The sequence below is a fragment of the Girardinichthys multiradiatus genome, chromosome 1 (assembly GCF_021462225.1).
Source record: "Girardinichthys multiradiatus isolate DD_20200921_A chromosome 1, DD_fGirMul_XY1, whole genome shotgun sequence".
Classification (NCBI taxonomy): Eukaryota; Metazoa; Chordata; class Actinopteri; order Cyprinodontiformes; family Goodeidae; genus Girardinichthys; species Girardinichthys multiradiatus.
Genome location: NC_061794.1, coordinates 47334650 through 47354028, shown reverse-complemented (window position 1 = coordinate 47354028; position 19379 = coordinate 47334650). Strand labels below are relative to the sequence as shown.

General features: G+C 40.9%; 1 protein-coding gene and 1 long non-coding RNA gene across 4 annotated transcripts; one reads left to right on the top strand and one right to left on the bottom strand.

Moving 5' to 3' along the window:
• Positions 1-1554: 1554 nt before the first annotated feature.
• On the bottom strand, positions 1555-6919 carry LOC124875092. Of its 2 annotated transcripts, none has more exons than XR_007039965.1 (4): positions 6804-6919; positions 5611-5685; positions 3856-3958; positions 1555-1818 (listed from the first exon to the last, which is right to left on the bottom strand). It is a non-coding gene; the product is annotated as an uncharacterized LOC124875092 (long non-coding RNA). The 2 variants fall into 2 exon arrangements; XR_007039966.1 differs by lacking the exon at positions 6804-6919 and adding an exon at positions 5972-6003.
• A 332-nt stretch (positions 6920-7251) lies between these two features.
• LOC124874074 (polymeric immunoglobulin receptor-like) lies at positions 7252-16544 on the top strand. 2 transcript variants are annotated; one of them, XM_047375277.1, is made up of 9 exons: positions 7252-7321; positions 10904-11245; positions 11449-11775; positions 11904-12014; positions 12123-12245; positions 12572-12615; positions 12685-12798; positions 16225-16260; positions 16345-16544. In XM_047375277.1, the coding sequence occupies exons 1-9, from the start codon at positions 7285-7287 to the stop codon at positions 16390-16392; spliced, it is 1182 nt and encodes a 393-aa protein (XP_047231233.1). In that variant the 5' UTR covers positions 7252-7284; the 3' UTR covers positions 16393-16544. The 2 variants fall into 2 exon arrangements, with proteins under 2 accessions (XP_047231233.1, XP_047231225.1); XM_047375269.1 differs by having other exon boundaries at positions 16225-16544.
• Positions 16545-19379: the final 2835 nt, after the last annotated feature.

Genomic DNA, 19379 nt, shown 5'->3' with positions numbered 1-19379 from the left:
GGGGCAATACTGGGAGATGACGGTTCATTACTCCCTATCCGAAGGAATCATGCAGAATCATGTCTGTATGTACGGACCACTGTGAGACGATCACATCGGAAGCCTGAACTTGCATATACTGCTGTTTATTTCAAAGTGTAAAAGTCTGCCCAGATGCTCTCTGTTCAGTGTCAGCAACTGAATGAGCCTTAACTCTTGCAGCTAACGGGGCTGTTCTTTGGCAGATAGATGCACACCGTCTCAGACAGAAGCTATAGAAATGTGGTTCTCCCTTTGGTTTCATAGCCCAGCTGCAGATCCATGTGTCCAACTCCATCAGCAAGTTCCACTCAGACTGCTTCCTATATGAAACGTTGTTTCTCACGTGCCGCAGCTGATCTTTCCCCTTCTTTTTATTGGTTTTTAGTTGCCCCTTAAACCACAAAATGATCTGTTTCCTGTTGTTTACCTGTCAGATGCTTATGACACCTTCTTCTGCAGAAAACCAGCAGAGCCCCAGATAACAGGATGCCAGATATGGTCACAGTCAGAGCCACAACCAGCAGAAGCTCTGCAGACATTTCTAAAGAACGTTGGACACAAAACATGGTGATGAGTTTCTTTTTGCATACAAACAACATGTCTTCAGATGCAAACAGAGACGGTACACAGGATGGAGCAGTTTGAAGACTTTTTGTGTTCCAAAATAATAGGTACAGAGCAAGGAGAGTAAAATCTTATAAAAATATTAATCTTTAGCATATTTTCTGTTAAACTTCCTCAACAGAATGTGTTGGGAACAAATTCAAGGTTGTAAAGGTTGATTAAAGAAAAGCTGAGTGGTTGGATGTACCTTCAGATGTTGGCACCTCCTCCTGGTTCACAACTGAATGATTGGTGGTTTCAGAGGAAGCTGAAGGTGTGAGACTGTCTGAACTGTAGTTTAAACTCAGTGTGGCTGCTGGGGGGGAAGTTAAATGAACTGGATTTGACCTGGAGGTGGATGAGCCAGATGCTGACAAAATGCAAAGACAAGATGGTAGATTTAGATGTGATTAAGTGACACAGCTCGACTGACAGATACAAACAAACACAGATGAGGAAAATAAAGATGGATTCCTCAGAGATGGATTGGAGGATCTGCTGATTTGCTCTTAATTGAAGAATGGTGAGAAGAAAGTTTTGTTGGAAGAAAGCAGCAGGTCTCATCTTAAAACGGTTCTCTTTTCAGACAAGACCAAAGTTGAACTTTTGGGTCTATATGTCAGTCTCTAAGTGTGGCAGAACACTGACACCCTGAGGACAGGGACAGATGGCTGAATTATCTCCTCAGCAGGTCACATAGCTCTGGGTTCACGTGCCTCAGGGTTTCAGTTAGTTAATTATACATAATATGGATGAAAATAACCAGCTTCCATCTGCAACTCCTATAAAACCCTCCTTCAGTCCTTCAGAGATAAAAACATCTCAGCAGCTTCAACAGAAACTCACCTTTTCCAACAACAACGAGTTTGAAATCCTGGTAGGTCACCGAGGACAAAGAGTCGCCCAAACCACATGTGTACATTCCTGAGTCGGACTCACTTAGTTTTGAGATGTTCACAAATAAAATGTAAACGTCTGATAAATGATTTTTAACATGTTTAATGCTGTATCGTTCTCTCTGAGCTGCTTTCTCTCTGGTTTGAATCAGAATGTTTCCTTCTTCACAGCTTTCCCTGCAGAAGATCTTCCAGGTTTCAGAGAAAGAGAGGCCACATGTCACCGAGAAGTCTTCTCCAGCTGCTCCATGTAACTGTTTCAGTGCATTGACAGAAGGGCTGTTGGTGACCTGCAGAGCTGCAGAGAAGAACAATAAGGTGGATCAGAGCCTGTTGAGAGAAACCACAAGGAAACCACAAGATCTGTTTCAACATTACATACATGAACTCTGTCCACCTTAGAGCAAATGTGGAACCCATACTGCTGTTCTCAGTTGTCCTTCATGAGCAGGAATAGAAGCAGCCAGAGTTTAAATTTTGTATCTTTTCTAACTTTTAAACAGGCACTCTTCCTAACATTGAATGAATTATGTTGGGATGCTTTTATGACCAGAGGTACCTCCAGCTAAGCCTAAAGTATTCACACCCCTGATCTTTCATGTAGGAGCGGGCCAGTCAGAGTCTAGTATCTGGACTGAATCTGGTATAGAGTCTATGGAGTAAGCTAAAGATTATGGTGATGGCAAGGATCCCTTTCAACCTAAAATACCTGGAGCTCATCACCAGAAAGCTGCTCAGCAATTAGAAGAAAGGTTTGATTACATTTTATTTTCACTTGATTATTTAAAGAATAAAGATAATTTCCCACATTTTTATAAATTTTATTTTTTATGAAAATTTCATCCTAAACTGAGGAGATTGAATGGACAAATTGTTTGACAAGAGAAGAAGGTTCTGGTTCCTGTGTCAGCAGAGCAGATCTGCAACCAGCTTCTTCTCATCACCTCAAAGTAAGTTCTGACCATTTCCTGCAAGGTCCACAAATATTCTGATCCTTTCTGATTATTTCTGACAGAAATAATAGCGATTCATCTGTTCTGCATGGCTCAGAATGTTGGAGCAATCCATTTTTATCCAGCAGTGCCTTCATGCTTTATTTCACGGCGCCTTCGCAGTAACAGAACCTTCTCTCTGGAACATTTACGGATGCCGATAAAGAACGCTTAAACATTAGACAGCTTTAAAAATCTCCTGGAAACTCAGGTTTCCTCTTTGGCTTTCAATCCTGAAGGAGTTTTGACCTCAACATGTAATTTTGTTGTATTTATCCTAAAAATGTGCAATATCTCTTTTTATCTCATGTGATCCTCTAGTTTATTGTAATAAATGTTTCTGATTTGTTTTACCCTGTTTGGTTTAAAATATGCTTTATAAATACCTTTATTTTCATATATTGTGCATACTTTAATCATGGATTATAATTATAGTTAGAAATTTAGACCATCTCCTCCCAAATACGGAGAATAAACTCTTTCGCCGTTGTTTAAAAGGTCATCAGGATGCCTAAAACTGTTTTCCAGGTTCTCAGTAAAAACATTTTTTCTGACAATGAAATTTTTTCTTTTTCTTTGAAAAAGAAATACAGAACAAAATGTCAAAGATAATTGCAACAACCCGTAACTTGTTTAAAGCTCATAGCCCTAATAAGAGAGAAACTGTGACTTCTGATTACAGAACAAAAATTTATTTGGACTAAACATTATTTTAGGATCCTGCTATTTGTACATTGATGCATCATCGTTATATTTCAGCTCGTATTAAATACTGAAGGAAATTCATTAAACTGATAAAAGCCGTGAATGTGTGAGAGACCAACTCAACCTGATCACAGAACACCACCTCTCTTTGCAGAGCGAACCATACGATTATTAAAAGTCATTTATTGAGGCTAGATTTGATAAATTTATCTGATTATGTAAGACAGGAGAAGAAAACGTACTCACAGAGGAATAAGAAGATCAGAGCAACAGTCATGTTGAGATTGATTTCCTGCTGCTTCTTTTCTCATGTCTTGCTTTTTAAATCAAAGGTTAAACATGACGTAAAACACCCCTCCTCCCCTTTTCGTCAGTCTGTATTTCAGCTGCAGCCTAATTTATGGCATATGTTAACCCCTTACTGACTGGATTTATATACAATTAGCCATGGTAAGAAAATCTAATTGTGTTTTAGCCATCAAGCAGATTCTAATTTAAGATATATTGTTTGAACGAATGGAGCAGAACCTTGTGACATGAGGAGGCCTGAATCAGCCATGTTGGAGCGAGGATACATCCAAAACCTGCAGTTCCAGACCCTGAAGACTGGAGTTAGACACCACTGATTTTATCCTTACTATTGTATCTCTGGCTGTATGTTTAGGGTGGTTGTCCTACTGGAAAGTCAATCTTCACCCCAGTCTCAAGTCTTCTGCAGCAGCACCTTCCATTTTTCCTTTCCTGCAGAAGAAATTATATGCAGCACATAAACAGACATAAATGTAGGCACAGAGATTCGCAAAATTAATCATAACTGGGCATAACTCTGACCACAATCCAATCCCTAATAAACTATGTTTGCAATATGCATCAACAGGCATTGATGGTAAATACGACCCATCATGGCTGTGTCTGGAACAAACTGGTTCTGTTTTTTTTTAACGTGTCCTGTTTGGCAGAGTAGCTCAAAATTGTTGTCTAAGTTCCAAGAAGGAGCCAGAAACAGATTTACTTTCACAAGTGGAGCATTACGACTAACACTATGATGCTTTGCTTGATACATATAAAAAAACTTTTTTAGAAATGCGCTGGGATTATTTTAATTGCAATGGTCACAGAGACGGAAACGAAATAAACAAGAGAGAGAGGCAGAAGTATGAAGAGAATACAAGTTAACACTTTAGAAAAAACGTATATTTAACAAAAACAATGTTACAGAAAATTTGCACTTTCACCCTCTTCGAAGCTACACCTGGCCTGACTCTGTATCTACCTGTGACACCTTTCTGGAGAGGGGCATCGTCCGAGCTTCTGCTGGCAACAACTTAATGCTCACCTTCTACCAATGATCCACATAGCCCTGTCTTTCAGTGTTTAACCCTTTCTGTCTCCTAGACATGGCTACTGACTGAGCTTCTACTGTAACTAACTCTATGTTCTCTCTTTCAGACTCTAACCTTGAAAACTGTCTCAGAGTTTATCTGTTCTTTTTTTCTAGATGAAACGACTAAAGGAGCTACATCCATTAACATTTACTTTTCCTTCCCATAGAAAGTACTCCTGGATCAGTGCTTCTTTGTTCTCTTTGTATCTCTGCTCTGTTCTCTCAAACCTCCAGTCGGTCGTGGCAGATGGCCGCTCACACTGAGTCTGGTTCTGGTTCTGCTGGAGGTTTCTTCCTGTTAAAAGGGAGTTTTTCCTCTCCACTGTCGCTACATGCATGCTCAGTATGAGGGATTGCTGCAAAGTCAACACCAGTGACTGTCCACTGTCTCTACATGCTCATCCAGGAGGAGTGAATGCTGCAAGTCACTGACTGGATGCAATCTGCTGGGTTTCCTTAGACAGAAAAACGTTTTATCCAATTTGAATAAATAACTGAATCTGACTGAACTGTTCAATAGTTACGATTAATTGGAATGTATGAACCTGACTGTTGTGAAGAACCTTGAGACAACATGTGTTGTGAATTGGCACTATATAAATAAAACTGAATTGAATTGAAAAGCACATTTAGAGTATAATATATAGAGTATATATGTTATCTGTAAACACCTGAATCCAAACACCTGTAGGTTTATGTGTGAGAGCACCTGTGTATATCAGGTTTCTCCACAAACAAAATTCAGTAGCGAGTGTGAGGAGCAACAGCCCCCCTCCAGGAAGGTGCCACAGCTAAACACAGAGTCAGGCCACATGTAGCTTCTAGAAAGGGAAGAAACAGAGAAAGAGCATAAAGTTAAAAGCTAAAACAACAGCTTTCAACTTTATGTTATTGCTAGATTTGAGGATAATAGGAGAATGTAGAATTGAGTTGAATTACATCAAATGTTGCCAATATACTAATATTTATCCAGAAGGGCGAATTAAAGCAAAATTAATACTGAATTTACCTCAAAGGTGGTTTTCAAAATACTGGTGTAGCTCCCATATCAGTCTCAGAAGGAGAAACACTGTCTAGGTGTGGGCTGTCAAAAACCAGAAGAGAAGCATTAGGAGGAAACGAACAGAAACATAAAACGCAGTTTTGTCACAGAGTAACAACCTCATGTTTTCATAACCAAACAATATGCCAGGAATTTTCCATTTCGTATCTTGTAATAAACAAAGTGTCATGATGTGGTTTTGGATCGGACCAAAGTGCAGACAAGAGCTCGGCAGGATCATCTTTGTAATTCAAAGATTTATTTACAAGGTCAAAAACGTAGAAAAAACACTGCAGGAAACGAACCAGAGCCTAGAAACAAAGCTTACAAAAAAATCACTGCAGGTTTCCCAAGGCAAGGTAATGCAAAAAAACAAAGCATAATCATGGACAAGAACGAGGTGTAACGAACACAAGGAACCAGCAACAAACAATGACACAAAACCAACTTATATACTGAGGGATAACAAAGGGCAGGTAATCAGAGAAAACAGGGAACAGGTGTGACAAGGAGGCAGAAGGAACAGGTGAAACAAATATAAAGACTGAGGACGGGCAAAGTAACTAATAAACAGAAACACAGACCAAGCAAACCTATAGACAAATAATCAAATGGGGAATAAGAAAACTAGAATAATCATGACTAAAGTAAACAGAGAAACTAGAGGGAACATAGGAACAACAATAACAACCTGAGAACAAACAAAGAACCCATAAAGAAAACCTGAATACAAAAGTACAGAAACCTAACCACAGTGACTGAATTAACTGGAAAGGAAACAGAAAATAAACTAGTAAACAAGAAGAGTGCAAAGGAACAAATAATAAAACACAATTAACCACAAAGATACTAAAGAGAAGTAAAACTAGAGAATCCAGGGAAGACCAAGAACTATAATAATTACAATAATAATAATAATAATGATAAAACAAACCAAGTAATAAGAAAACAACCATAAAAGAACTTAAGAAGTAAACACTAGGAGGCGGAAGAGGGAGGAAAGAAAAACATGATACAAAAACCAAAATAGAAAAATCTAAGCAAAAGGTAAACAAACACAAAGCCACAAACAGAGTCCAAAAATGTCACTCCGTGACACAAAGTAGTTTTTGAGCTACGTCACTCTGACTGACCTACACTTATTACTGCAATCAACTTACCTCTGCTCTCTCAAGGACAAAATGGTGTCCTGGCAGAAGGAGAACCTGCTCCTTCATCCTTAGGATTTTTCACCAATTCTCTGGGCTGTTTTAGAAACTCTGATAGTCATTGCACTTTGACTCTGTTAATTTACCACTACTGATTTTGCTGTGCATCATGTCAGGAGAAAACCAAACACAGCATATCAGCACCAACACCTCATACCAGCTGTAAAGCACGGTGGTCGAGGGCTGATCATTTAAAGCCACAGGACCTGGTCAACATTTTAAATAAACATTTGTCTGTTTTTCTCTGCACTGAAACCTTTTATTTGACTCTTCAGAAACAATCTTTGGGTCTTAAACATTTTACATTGTGACCCCTTCATGGGATGTTAGCGACAGTGTCGCAAAGAGCAGAAGTATAATGTTTAAAAGAGGAACAAATTCAATTCAAGAGTCAGGAAGTGAGAAGTCAGTCTGAAGCCATCAGAGCGTGATCATGACCATCCTGCAAAGCTTCATCTTCTTCCTCCTCTGTAAGCAACGTTTCTTATTATTTATGCCACTTTCAGTGTTTCAAACATAACTTTAAGGAGCTGCTTTGAAACAGTAACTTTATTGGTTTTGTAAATGTGGTTTTAATCTGAAGAAGACTAATTCATTATGTGGAAAATCTTATAACCAGTTTGGACAAAACCCGTCATAAATACAAAAGTTATTACTGGAGTTCAGGTCAATAATTTATTACTCGCTCCAACTAATCCATTGTAGAGAAGCTCAGACTCACCTTAAGGAAATTTTAGATGAATTATTTCTGTAATATGCCTTGAGAACTGTTTGTTCTTTCATGTAAAAACACGTGAAGCTTCTTAAAGAGCCTCCTGGACTGTTGAGCTGACTGAACGTATCTTTGAGCTCTCAGTGGATTATTTCCTCATATCTGAAGCAAATTACATCAAATAAATCAATGTAGTTTCAATGAATAAATGAATGAATGAATTAATGAATCAATCAATATGTTAATGTTTAAATCCTTCATCCTGCTCTCTTTGTTCAATAATTTCACATCAGTTTTGTCATATTGGAGCGTTTCTTTAAGCTCTGAGGAGAACACAACCACAGATTCAGGACAGTGTTTTAACAGATTTATTTGTGAAGGAGAAAGGAACAGGGCTAGACAGGGGTCCAGACAACAACAGCAGGGAACTGGCTCTTCTCTGGAAGGGAAGGTGACAAGGTTATGGATATCCCTTGAGAATTGAAAGGTGATATTTTCAGTAGGAGTCATACAGGAACTTACGGCCAGTGTGTAGTGGTTTAGCTGGGGAGGTACGTCCTTCCTCAGAAGGAGGTTGGCAGGATGAGCGTGGTAGGCTGCAGTTTCTTTTCCTTCCCTTTAGCTCTTAAGTGATGACTGAGTTTGAGCGTTCCCACGTAGGAGGGTGGACAGGCAGGTGAGGAGTAAGGTTTCTCCAAAGGTTTCATCCAAATCAGGGCCAGAAGCTTAGGAGGCTGGGAGACTCACTTTGGAAGGCAAGGAACAATACCTTGAAGCTCGCTCAGAAAAACGATCACAGGACTAGGAGCCTTAAAACCCAACAGGCAAGGTCTGAGGAAAAAGACAAGAGAAAATACCAATTAGGTTTAGCAAAACGTATGCACAAGCACTGCACACCACGGTCAGTACCACAAAAATGTAGCAAAGGGCTGACGTCTCCCTCCTGGTCTCAGCTCCTTAAGAAGGCCAGAGATTAGGACCTGATGAGCCACACCTGCCAGGGAACGCTCTAGAGCAGAGGGTGGAAAGAAACATACAAACTGCGCACCAACACAGAGTCCTGACAAGTTTAATATTTTGTTGCATCAGTAGACTGATCGTAGACATGCAGACAGTGAACAAAGCTGTTTAAATTAACTTTATTCTATCAGATTTTGTCTGTGACTACTACAAGCCGAAAAGCCCCCCACTCCATCAACGACCGACGCCTCGCCAACGACCTGAACGAGTTCTACTGCCGCTTTGAAAGACAAAGGGACAGTCCTGCAACCATCTCCCACGACGCCCCCCAACAGCTGCAGCCACAATCCACCACCCCCACCTCCCCAACCTCAAGAGGGGCCTTGGCACCTCCAACCCCCACCCTGAAGTTCTCCCCCACCAGCCCCCTACCCACGCCGAGGACGGCTCTTTCCATCCAGGAGAGGGACGTCAACAAACTCTTCAGGAGACAGAACCCCCGGAAAGCTGCTGGTCCGGATTCTGTCTCACCAGCCAGCCTGAAGCACTGCGCTGATCAGCTGTCTCCAGTCTTCACAGACATTTTTAACACCTCACTGGAGACATGTCATGTGCCAGCCTGCTTCAAGTCCTCCACCATCGTCCCTGTTCCCAAGAAGCCAAGGACCACAGGGCTTAATGACTTCAGACCCGTCGCCCTGACCTCTGTGGTGATGAAGTCCTTTGAGCGCCTTGTGCTCTCACACCTAAAAGACATCACCGACCCCCTCCTGGACCCCCTGCAGTTTGCCTACAGAGCCAACAGGTCTGTAGATGATGCAGTCAACCTAGCCCTTCACTTCATCCTCCGGCACCTGGACTCCACAGGAACCTACGCCAGGATCCTGTTTGTGGATTTCAGCTCTGCCTTCAACACCATCGTCCCAGTTCTGCTACAGGAGAAGCTCTCCCAGCTGAGTGTGCCCGACTCCACCTGCAGGTGGATCACTGACTTCCTGTCTGACAGGAAGCAGCGCGTGAGGCTGGGGAAGCACGTCTCTGACTCCCTGACCATCAGCACCGGTTCCCCCCAAGGCTGTGTTCTCTCTCCTCTGCTCTTCTCCCTGTACACCAACAGCTGCACCTCCAGTCACCAGTCTGTCAAGCTTCTGAAGTTTGCGGACGACACCACCCTGATCGGACTCATCTCTGATGGTGATGAGTCTGCGTACAGATGGGAGGTGGACCATCTGTTGGACTGGTGCAGCCAGAACAACCTTGAGCTCAACGCTCTAAAGACAGTGGAGATGGTTGTGAACTTCAGGCAGAACCCAGCCCCACCTGCCCCCATCACCCTCTGTGACTCCACAATTGACACTGTGGAATCTTTCCGCTTCCTGGGAACCATCATCTCCCAGGATCTCAAGTGGGAGCCAAACATCAGCTCCCTCATCAAGAAAGCCCAGCAGAGGATGTTCTTCCTGCGGCAGCTGAAGAAATTCAACCTGCCAAAGACTATGATGGTGCACTTCTACACAGCCATCATTGAGTCCATCCTCACCTCCTCCATCACCATCTGGTACGCCGCTGCTACAGCCAAGGATAAGGGCAGGCTGCAGCGTGTCATTCGGTCTGCTGAGAAGGTGATTGGCTGCAGTCTACTGTCGCTCCAGGAACTGTACACCTCCAGGACCCTGAAGCGGGCAGGGAAGATTCTGGCTGATCCCTCCCACCCCGGTCACAGACTCTTTGAGACTCTCCCCTCTGGCAGGAGGCTGCGGTCCATCCGGACCAAAACCTCACGCCACAAGAACAGTTTTTTCCCATCTGCCACCAGCCTGGTTAACAAAGCCCAGAAACCACCCTGACACTCTCCCTTTCCCCCACACCCCCCCTTTTTTTGCTGACAGGACACCTGTAACCTGTAACTCTATGTGTTACATTAACGCTCAGCTTGGACTCCTGCTTTACTTGCACTGCTTTACTTGTACAATGATCACCTGCACTGTTGTATTGCTCTTGCATCTTATACTGCTCTATATTTACTCTCACTCACTTAAAACTGTGCACATATATTTATATTATATTGTAGATATGTTTATACTGTTTAATTTGTACTGTATTGCACCGACTACGCCAAAACAAATTCCTTGTATGTCCAAAATTGTACTTGGCAATAAAGCTTTTCTGATTCTGATTCTGATTCTGATTCTGATTCTGAATATAAGGGTGCTGTTGTCTCACACCAGTTTCTAACAGAATGTCCTAGTATTATCCCCCGATCTCTTCTGCAGCTCTGCAGATCAGAGAACAAAGTTCAGTCTGATTATTTTTCACTTCCTCAGATGAACCAGCTCAGCCAGAACAACCACAACCTGCACTAATGCATCCTTCTCTGCAGCTCTGCAGATCAGAGATGGCTGTACTGTCGAAGCAGCAACACTTTATGGAGCATCTGGAGAAAACATCTCATTTATGTGCCTCTTTCACTCATTTGGAACCTTGAAGATCCTCTGCAGAGAAACCTGTGAAGGAGAAAACCTCCTCATTAGAACAAGTGATGACACAGCTCAGAGTGGACGATACACTATTAAATACATTAGAGAAGCTTCTAGAACATACTCAGTTCTGTCTGTGAGCATCTCAGAGCTGACCCAGTCCAACTCAGGACTGTACAGATGTGGTTTAGGCGACTCCTCATCATCAGCTTCATACCAGGACTTCAGACTTGTTGTTGCAGAAGGTGAGTTTGGTTTAAAGCTGCAGAAATGTTTCAAACTCTCTGAAGGTCTGAGGAACACTAGAAGTTCCTTCTCCAGTTTCTGTTGGTTTAACTGTTCCAGCCCCAGACTGGTTAACTGGGCAGCTCCCAGTGTGAAGATGGCATTAATGTGATCAGACTGCATCGTGCTGGGACCATAAAGAAACTGATGATTATTTTAACAGCTGTGCTGGATGGAAACAAGGATCATCACTTCTATAAAGAACCTGGCAGCTCACTCACAGTCATCTGTTCCTTTGGTTCCTCTGGAAGAACAAAGTCCTTCTGCAGAGGAGGATGTAGAGAAGAAGAGGTTCTTGTTCAGACAGATGGAGACAGAGCTCAGAGAGGCAGATACAGCATTGAATATGATGCAGGACCAGCCTCAGGAGCAGTTCTGTTGGTGACCGTCACACATCTGACCCAGTCTGACTCAGGACGGTACAGATGTAGGATGGACAAAACCTTATTAGCAGATTTATTCAGAGATTTCAGCATCACTGTTACAGAAGGTGAGTTTTCTAATCACTAAAAGGCTTTTTGCTCATCTCTTCCCTGCAAAAAGCTGCAGTTCTGAGTCAGAAACTTCTGTCCCCTAAAAATCTTCAAACCCAAACTGTTCTCTGACCTTTTCCAACAGTTGACCCATCAATCTCCACACCACCAACCACACAGAGTTTATGCTCCAGTTTAGCTTCAGTTTTCTCTAAAACCACAGATGTGACTCTGGAGAACACAACAACATCTAAAGGTACATCATGCCAAAATCAATGTTTTTAATTAGAAATGTTTTATTATAAATGTAAACTATATAATAACAGCATTATTCAGCACAGAATCCTGTGTGTGAAACCCACAGGTTCTTCTTTTCAAACATCTGCAAACGTTCTGTGGATGGCGCTGATTCTGACCTTCACCATGGTCCTGTTCTCTGTGGCTGTGCTGATTTACTGCAATAAAACATTGGATAAACCCCAAACAGGCAAGACTACAGAGAATGCACACATGCACACAACCCTCCCCCATTTTTGGAGTCGAAACTTCTCGACTCCAAAAATGTTAACATTCTTTCTCTTCGGCCACAAAACCTACAGTACAACTCTCCTGACTGAGGCTGCTCTTACATTTCAAACATGTAATCATTCCCTAGAATAAAAAACGACAGGTCCACTTTCAACTCTAATAGATCAACGACCAGTATGAACACTGATGGTTTACTGTAGACCATTTTAAAACTTCCTGATGTTCTAAAAGAGCAAAACAAGATCCTTATCCTCAAGACTCAACCTGTTCTAAAATGTTTTTCAGGTATCTTCATCCAACCAGAGCAAGCTCCTGCCACTGAACTGAGGGTGAGAAACTTTTGGGTGCACTCTGCTTCAGAAACTAACTAATATCATTAATTTCAAATCTCTTCTCAGCTCAGTAGAATGCATGAAGACGACAGAGGGGGGGATGAAGAGTGGAGATATGTGGATGTGGATATCTACTTAACTTACTGTGAAACCTCAAACACTGACACTTTTCAGCACAAAGTAAGGTTGCTGGCACACTGGTTCCCACTCTCCATTTATGCTGGTGTTGATGAAAAACATCTGTGGGATAGGTCTAAACATGAGGAAATGTAGATTCTGTCTTTGTGTTATACTTTTGATGCAACAATGCATGAATGCGATCAAGAGTATGGAATTCACAGTGTTCTGCTGCATCATGACTAGGCATTTACTTTCCAGGGCATCACTGTCTTGCTTTATTAATTTGTTGCATATCAAAGGATCAACTGACCATCTATGAGTGAAATTTTGATGCTCTGTCTTATCTAGGTCTAGTGGTCAGATAATGTTTTGCTAAATTAATCACTAAGTGATGCCAGTTTCACAGATCCAGCATACTCAGGTGAGTGTTATGGATTTTCTTATCAAAGTGGGAGAGAAGTCAACTCATTAAAAGAGAAAGGCCGGACTTTATCTTATAAAGTTTTATTCAAAGGCATTGCAGCGTTTGAAGACCCTGTCACTGAGCTTAGTCAGTGAAGCAGAGCAACGAACAAGAGTTTACAGACAGTATTTAAACAGTATGTGGGTGTTACCTCAACTTAAAAGAGTTTGGAGATATGGTCCTCTAGACCCCACCTAAGGTCAGAGGTAACAAAGTTATTTATGAGGGCATCCATCTGCCCTTCCTTGGGACATAACCCTTCACGGAGTGTTAACCATAAACGTCTGATAATGGATTTACTGACCAACTCCTCTAGGGTAACAAAACACAAAGGTCAGAGGAGAGAGGTAAGGGAAGTTCAGAGCATTTAAAATAATTTTCCACAACATCAGTAAAGCTTATGGATAGCATAGTGTGAGTTAAAGTGAGGTTATTATTTGGTCATTGCTATGATGTTTGCACCGATTCTGTAACAGAGGCGCACATGCCTGGTAAACATTACGCGTGTCAGCTGCAGTGTTCCAGTGGCAGAATGTCTTGACGTGTCCAAAGATTCTGTGTCAGCCTTGATCATGTAGTGATCAAACCAAGCATGCTGCAGTATTAAATGTATAAAAAGGCAGTGATTTCCCAATGGTACCTTGATGAAATGGTAACTTTTAAATTTTTTAGTGCTATAGCTGTTGAACTGGCTGTATTTTAACATCATGATTCGCTGGCATCAGTTTGAAGTCACCTATAGCTCATGTTATGTTTAACTGTAACAGATAATTTCTTCTATTTTGTAGCAGTGGGCGGAGTTATTGCTCAGTGCCTGGCCAAGTTTTGGACTCCACAGTTAAAATGGTCTTAAAAAAGAAATATTATATGAACTTTCTGGGGCGTATAGTTGAAACATAGCCTAAGCAGAGACTTATAATTCAGGATGTTCTAATCAACAGAATTTTCATGTAGAAGTTTAGACTTAATATTCTGACTTTGTTGATAAAAAGGCAGAAAACATTTAGTTCTCAGCTCCTTTGTTTGCATCATAACCTGGAGTGAACATAAAATATTCAGTGAGAGGGCAAGGCAAGTTTATTTGTATAGAACATTTCAGCAACAAGACAATTCAAAGTGCTTTATTTGATGACAAAAGTACACTGTAGTGACAAAAAACATACAAGAGTACATTGCAGTGGCTTGTTAAATGAAAGTAAAGAAAAGTTTTCTTAAATAAATCAAATGTTTCTCCCTGGGGAGGAGGCAACTTCTTAGAACTGTTCTGACCCATTACACATCTCGATAATGAGGGTATATTCCTTTTAAAACTGGTCCATGTCTGGACCTCGGGTCAGAGCCTTCCTATATGCTGTGTACCTTCCTCCTAGCTTCTAGGAGAGCCCAGCCCGGCCAGGGGTATGTCAGGGAGGGGTCTGTTACAGAAAACTTCTTCTCATCGTGGACAGTGAGGTCCGTTCATTGCCTGTTCCACGGTGGAAAATCCTAATTAACCTTTAACCCCAGTAGAAATGTTTACCAGTAATAAAAGCAACTCTAAACAAACCTTTAACCTTGATTTATAATAACTCAGGGCTGTGGGTAAAATATCAAGAAAGCTGCAGGAGGAGGAGCTTAGTTAATGTATAATTTCTTCTAAGCTTTTGTAGTTGTTTTGGTAGAATTATGTCATTTTATCCAGACTTGGTTGAACACAGCATTGGTGCTGGCCTTGATATTGATGTACAGACTACTCCTCTAATCTTATGAATTTTGTCAGTAAAGAAGTCAGCAAATTAATTGCAGGCCTTGTTAGAATGGAGTTCAGATGCTACAGACACAGGAGGGTTTGTTAACCTGTCGACCGTAGCAAACCAGGCACGAGCATTATTAATGTTGTTGTTGAAGATTTCAGAAATTAAAAATTCCCTTTAATGTTTTAGTTGTAAGTTATATCTGTGAAGTCTCTCTTTATACCTCTCATAGTGAACCTGGAGTCTTTCACCACCTCCGTTCAGGTTTTTGACCCTTTTTTCACTTCTTACCAGTGGAGCATTTCTCCGCAGAGATTTCTTCTTACCAGAGACAACCGTCACCTTAATGGGAGCAATGGAATCATGATGTCTGAAACTTTAGACTGGAAGTTATCTACCAGCTCATTTATTGAGTTACAGTTGTTCAAAGTTCAGTTGCACTGTCCTTAAAAAAGTGTTTTCTTATAATATCTGTTTGACTAATGGAGTCAATGGAAATAGAAAGTCATTGAAATCAGAAAATGTTTGCTTTGGATTTCAGAGGCCTGTAAACATTTAGAAACATGGCCGGAGCATGGCCCTCTACCTGGACAGCCAGATATTCATTAATCAAATTTGCCCAGAAATTGTAGTGAATCATGAGTTTTCACTTAGAAAACTGTAATTTGGAGGCACTGACTGTGTCATTGTAGGTGTCTGAATGTTTTCATCCAACCATGTTTGTCTTAAAAACATAACAACAAAATTATGCTCAGTAATGAAGTCATTCATTAAAAATGATTTTCCTGACGAGGACCTAATGTTTAATAGAGCCAGTTTAAGTGACTTAGCAGCTGGTAATATTTCTGTGGCAAGTTGCACTTGACAATGAATAGATTTTAAGTTGAACTTCTGTCTACTGTTTCTTATCTTATAGTTTTCTTATTTCTGTGACATATTAGCACAGAGATGTTACAGCACAGCGCATGGCGTAGCGGTAGAGTACCCTTCAGAGGCCTCAGTCCTTGAAGCAACTGTCCTTTGTTTGAGTTCCTGCCCTGCAGACCAGTGCTGCATGTCTTTCCCCTCTCTCCACCCCACTTCCTGTCTGTTTATTTAGGAAAAAATAAAAAAAATATAAAAGCCACTTGAGTAGCAAAAAAGACAAAAAAAGAAGAACTTGTTTTGATTGAGTTTGATTAATATAGCTGATATAATGTTGTTGAGCCCATTTAGAAACCTCAGAACATGTAGATATTTGGCTTCTTAACCTGAGTCCAGTTTTTATGCTTTTAATCTTCTGTTCTTCAGGCTGAAGATGAATCAAGTAAAAGCAACTACACAGAGGTGAAGATCTCAAGCAGAAGCTCAGCCTCTCCTGTCAGAGGTCCCTGTAAAAACATTCACAGTGTTGTCTACTCTGCCCTACAGATGGATGTGAGCTCTGACAGCTGCCATGCTGTGGAGGATCTCCTCTAACACAGATGACCTTCCCACAGCAGCAGACACGCTTACTGTAACATGTCAAAATGAAGATGATTGAAAGATGAAATAATCTGAAGTAAAATAAAAAAATAAAAAGGTTTTTGTATATATATTAAACATCATTTTTGTCCATCTGACATTTTTCTGCTTCTTCCTCCTCTGTGAGTACTTTTTCATTTTATATTAAACTAAATGAAATTATATGAGTCAATTGATTTCATCTTTGCCTGAATACCTTAATGTGAAATGATCCATTATAGGGCTTTATTTATTACTTTAATGTTGGGCTGAGGGAATCGTCTGTTATTGTGTTGCTACTGTTTTTATCATTTATTTGAGAAATCTCTTAAAGGTTGTTGTGGCACTGAACCATCACTACATATTAGAGAAAGTTGTGTCAAATATAAAAACCCAGAACACACTAAAGTTTAGTAGAATAAAGTCTTATTTCCTTCAATCAACCTGTCAGCTCAAAACAAACAAAAGAAAATCCACTTTCATGTCTAAAAACATGACAGATGCTCAGAAAGATGACTAAAATACTCTGCCTGGCCAAAAAAAAAGTCACCACTCTAATATTTTGATGGACTTCCTTTAGCTTTGATTACGGCACACATTCACTGTGGCATTGTTTCGATAAGCTTCTGAAATGTCTCAAGATCTATTTCCGCCCAGTGTTGCATTCATTTTTCTCCAAGATCTTGCATTGATGATGATAGAGTCTGACCGCTGTGCAAAGCCTTCTCGAGCACATCCCAAAGATTCTCAATGGGGTTAAGGTCTGTGTGGTGGCCAATCCATGTGTGAGAATGATGTCTCATGCTCCCTGAACCACTCTTTCACAATTGGAGCCCGTTGAATCCTGGCATTGTCATCTTGGAATAGGCCCGTACCATCAGGGAAGAAAAACTCTATTGATGGAATAACCTGGTCATTCAGTATATTCAGGTAGTCAGCTGACCTCATTCTTTGAACACATACTGTTGCTGAACCCTGACCTGACCACCTGCAGCAACCCCAGATCATAGCACTGCCCCCACAGGCTGGTACAGCAGGCACTAGGCATGATGGGTGCATCACTTCACCTGCCTCTCTTCTTACCCTGATGCGCCCACCACTCTGGAATAGGGTCAATCTGGACTCATCAGACCATATGACCTTCTTTCATTGCTGTTGGTTTCTGCACATATATTTATATTATATTGTAGATATGTTTATACTGTTTAATTTGTATTGTATTGCACCGACTACGCCAAAACAAATTCCTTGTATGTCCAAAAACGTACTTGGCAATAAAGCTTTTCTGATTCTGATTCTGATTCTTCAGAGTCCAATCTTTATGCTCCCTAGTAAACTGAAGCCTTTTTTCCAGTTAGCCTCACTGATTAGTGGTTTTCTTAAGGCCACACAGCTGTTCAATGCCAATCCCTTGAGTTCCCTTTGCATTGTGCATGTGGAAATGCTCTTACTTTCACTATTAAATATAGCCCGGAGTTCTACTGTTGTTTTTCTCCCATTTGATTTCACCAAACATTCACGATCATTCAGGATTTTTGTCCGGCCACATTTCTTTCTCAAAGACGATGGGTCCCCACTATCCTTCCAGTTTTTAATAATGCGTTGGACAGTTCTTAACCCAGTTTTGGTAGTTTCTGCAATCTCCTTAGATGTTTTCTCTGCTTGATGCATGTCAATGATTTGACTTCTGAAACAGACTGACCTCTTTTCCACGACATGGCTGTTTAAGAAATGAGAAGCAACTCATTGCACCAGTTGGGGATAAATAACTTGTTGCCAGCTGAAACATAATCGCCCATGCAGTAATTATCCAATGAGAGGCTCGTACCTATTTGCTTAGTTAAATCCAGGTGGCAACTTTTTTTTGGCCTGGCAGTGTATGTTGTTCTGTCTATGGCTTCAGAGGTTTGTTAAAGAACATTAGAGAACAAACAGCATCTGGAAGACCAAGGAACTAAGCAGACAGGTATGGGACAAAATTGTGGAGAAGTTTAAAGCAGGGTTAGGTTCTAAAACAATAACCCAGGATTTGAACATCTCACAGAGCTTTGTTCAATCCATCATCTGAACATGGAGAGAGGATGAACCAAATGCAGACCGACCAAACCATGGATGTCCACCTAAACTGATTGGTTGGGCAAGGAGAACATTAATCTGAGAGCAGCTACGAGTCATATGGCAACTCTGGAGGAGCTGCAGAGATCCACAAAGTTCACTGTAAACAGGTCCTGTCACAAACCTGACCTTTATGTAAGTCAATAAGGTTTCTGAATTGTTGAAAGAAAGTCAAGAAGTACTGTCCAACCATTGAGGGGAGGTTTGGATGCTGTGGAAGTCCTACAGAAACTACAGTGTGTGGTTTTCATTTCTTATTTCTTCATATTTTAACTTTTTACTGAGTTTCCTTTTCATATCAATATTATTCACAGTTTTGGATTCATATCCTCTTTGGTTTGATGAGCTAGTTTTGTTGACAGTAAATGACTGTATTACTTGTACCATAATGGGACCACAAGGACATTATTTCCCTTCCAGATCACGCACGGTGTAACCTGCAGTATTCTATGATTACACAGAATAATTTACCTTCAGACTCAGACTGTTTAGACAGAAATTCCAGCTGACAAATTTAGAATGTGGAACCATCACATTTATTTTAAGTATTTCAAGTAAGCTTTAATTATACAGTAAATTATGGTGATGCTTTCTTTAATGGTGTGATTTTGAACTGAATGTTTCTTTTTAAAATTAGGCTATAATAATTATTTACTGTGATTATTTTCATGTTTGAATGTGATATTAGTCAATGTGCAAAGACTCCTCTACACCATCAGGCACTAAGGACCAGAAACCAACAAGGACCTTCAGCCACCAAAGACCAGAAACCAAGAGGGACCATCAGCCACCAGGAATCATCAGCCACCAGGGACCAGAAATGAACCAGGACCTTCAGCCACCAAGGA